At 38.8% G+C, this 2713-nt stretch overlaps 1 protein-coding gene across 1 annotated transcript; it reads left to right on the forward strand.

Annotated features, from left to right (window-relative positions):
* Nucleotides 1-266: 266 nt before the first annotated feature.
* LOC145836353 (ectoderm-neural cortex protein 1-like) lies at nt 267-1697 on the forward strand. Its single transcript, XM_082944163.1, has one exon. It carries the CDS (start codon nt 267-269, stop codon nt 1695-1697), a length of 1431 nt encoding a protein of 476 aa, XP_082800289.1.
* Nucleotides 1698-2713: the final 1016 nt, after the last annotated feature.

Here is a 2713-nt window from a genome sequence, read left to right on the forward strand (position 1 = left end):
AAAACAGAAGATTACGTAGAAGTGAGCAAGCGTTCGGCTGTAAAAAAATTTCAAAGTTTACGGAGGTTTAATGGCTCGATTGAACGAGGTTAACACATGTTTAGTGTATTATATATTTTTTCTTATCTTAAGTCAATACATAGCTATGTAGAAACTTTTCAGATAAATTAATATACTGTTGCAGTTAAGTGTTTTCAAACACGACAGGAAATTTTATGTTTAATATTTATCCGAACGCTTGTTTCGTTTAGTTGTTACAGATTTTCATGACAAAGAACAAAAACACACAAGTGTACTTACTTAAAATCAATTTTCCAGGTTCACTTGCAGCAGCAGACGACGATGACCTGGTTGCGGCGACAAAGTTAAGCAAAATTTCTTTGAACAAAAGTTTGGCGAGTAAAACTGACAGAAGTTATTCTACTAAGAAGCTTAAAATTTGCAACGCCTTGACCTTTCACCAGCTTGCATCGCTTTTCAATTTATCAGGCCTTTTGAAAGCGACACAGAGTTATGTAGAGCGCTGTTTCGCGATCATAGCCGAAACCGAAAGCCTTTTGGAGCTGGATTTCGCCCTTGTCCTGAAAATACTGGCCAGCTCGGAACTTTACGTCACAACCGAGCGCGAAGTGTTGGAAGCGGCAACAAAATGGCTGAATCACAACATTGCAGAACGCAGCAAGTTCGGTGCAAAGTTGCTGCAGAAAGTTCGACTTTGCTTGCTGTCCGACAAAGACAGCTTGCTGTCCGAATGCGGCTCTCTTTTTGAAAACAGCGAAATGTACGATTTGCTGAATGAAGCTTACAAAAGCTGCAAGCTCAATTGCGAAAGCCGGTATTGCAGCCAAACCTCGTTCGGCGTGCTCGTGTGCGGGGGGTGGTATTGGCACTACGGACGCAGCCCAATAGAAAATGTAAAACAGTACAGCGTGCCCGGCTTGAACCTGGTCCGAGCCCTGCCGCCTATGAACAACGAACAAATGCTCGAAGCGACGGGTATCTGCTTGAAAGGCGACTTGTACGTGTTTGCGGGAATCCTTGTCAGAAGAAAGGCGAAGGTCGTCGTCGAAAAGTACTCCTGGGCCACCCAGCGTTGGACTCGGGTGGCCGTCATGGGCAAGTATCGGCGACAGTTTTGCGTGTGCGCGTACGGTGACAAAATTATCCTCGTCGGAGGTAGCGACGGCAACTCGATCGCCTCCTGCCTGAAATTGGACACCAGGAGCGGCAGGTTCACGAAAGCAGGGGAGATGAGGGTTGAAAGATACGACGCGGCGTGCGCCGTCTTCCAAGAAAAAGTGGTGGCGTGCGGGGGGAGGTGCGACTACTTTGAGCTGTCCTCCGCCGAGAGTTATGACGTCACGACGGAAAAATGGAGAGATTTGCCCCACATGACTAGACAGCAAAGTAACCACGGTCTGGTGGCGGTGCGGAGCAGGCTTTTTGCCGTCGGCCTCGGCTGCGACGTTTACAACGGGGCCGAGGGAGGAGGGGCGTGGAGGGAAATGATCGCCGCGCCTCGTTTATTCTGCGGGGCGCTGTCGTTGGGGAGTAAAATTTTCCTCTTTGAAAAGAAAATCGGCAGACGGGTGTTCAGTTACGACGTTGACGCGGATAAATGGACCGAAGAAGATAAAAGCGAAGAGTTTAACTCAAAAATAAGATATTTTTCTTGCGCAAAGCTGCCATTTTATTGACGATGATCGGGAAATTTGGGTTACGACAATTCAAATTCGGACAGTTCAAACTCTGATGATTAAAATTCTAAAAAAATTGAAAGGGCTACAACTAATAAATTAATGAATATTTTTCAAACATATGTAGGTCCTATAAATATGTCCAAGTCAATATTTTTCTTTTTGCAAAACATCAATGTTTTAAGGTATGACTTGAATAAAGTCCAAACACAGTTATTTTTAGTAATTTCAAAATATATTAAAAATTTTTAACTATTTTTCCTAAAAGAAAAACTGGCTTTAGATTTTTATAAGATCTATATATTTCTTTTTTCTTTAAACTCATATTACATTTTAATATATAGTATTTTAAATGTTTTTATAACAATTTGAATTGTCCGAATTTAAATTTTCATGTACCCGGGAAATTTTGAACCGGTTACTTTAGAATTTTTTTGATACGATCAAGGCGTTTTGAAACTTGAAAAATATTTTTTACTAGCTAACGGAGTAAATTTAAATACGTGATTATTTTATATTTTGTAAAAATTTTAAAATATTTGAAGTGAACAATGTAAGTATACTAAAGAAAACAGCAAGTAAGCAAGTATATAAAAATAGTTAGAAAAAATAAACTTTTTTTATAAACTAACGTTATTGTATTTGTAAGTAAGTTTTAACTTTTTAAACAATCCTTTCATTGTTATTTACTTATTTCTTAAAATCTCTAGACCAGTTTTAGTCTAAAATACCAGTTTGCAAAATTTCGCGCATAAATGCAAATTACTGATTTTATTTTCTTAATTCTTAATGTCAAACCAAGGAATGATGTATTGTACATGTAACAATATATTGTCTAGTTTGTATAAATTTTCGCATGAAGTCGTTGTTGTTATTGTGTACATGTATCCTTATATGCTGTTAGAACAATCTTTAGTTCAGTCGGTTGCTTAAATTAAAACTGTTGTACCAAATTTCTTCTTGAAACTGAAAAATAACATGCTTAACTAATTGTATAGCCAATTAAAAAACTGTCT

Source organism: Thalia democratica, chromosome 5 (assembly GCF_965202585.1).
Source record: "Thalia democratica chromosome 5, ktThaDemo2.hap1.1, whole genome shotgun sequence".
NCBI lineage: Eukaryota > Metazoa > Chordata > Thaliacea > Salpida > Salpidae > Thalia > Thalia democratica.

What these genes read in the sequence shown, in the direction of transcription:
- LOC145836353 (XM_082944163.1), top strand. Translation starts at nt 267, where the DNA reads ATGACAAAGAACAAAAACACACAAGTGTACTTACTTAAAATCAATTTT.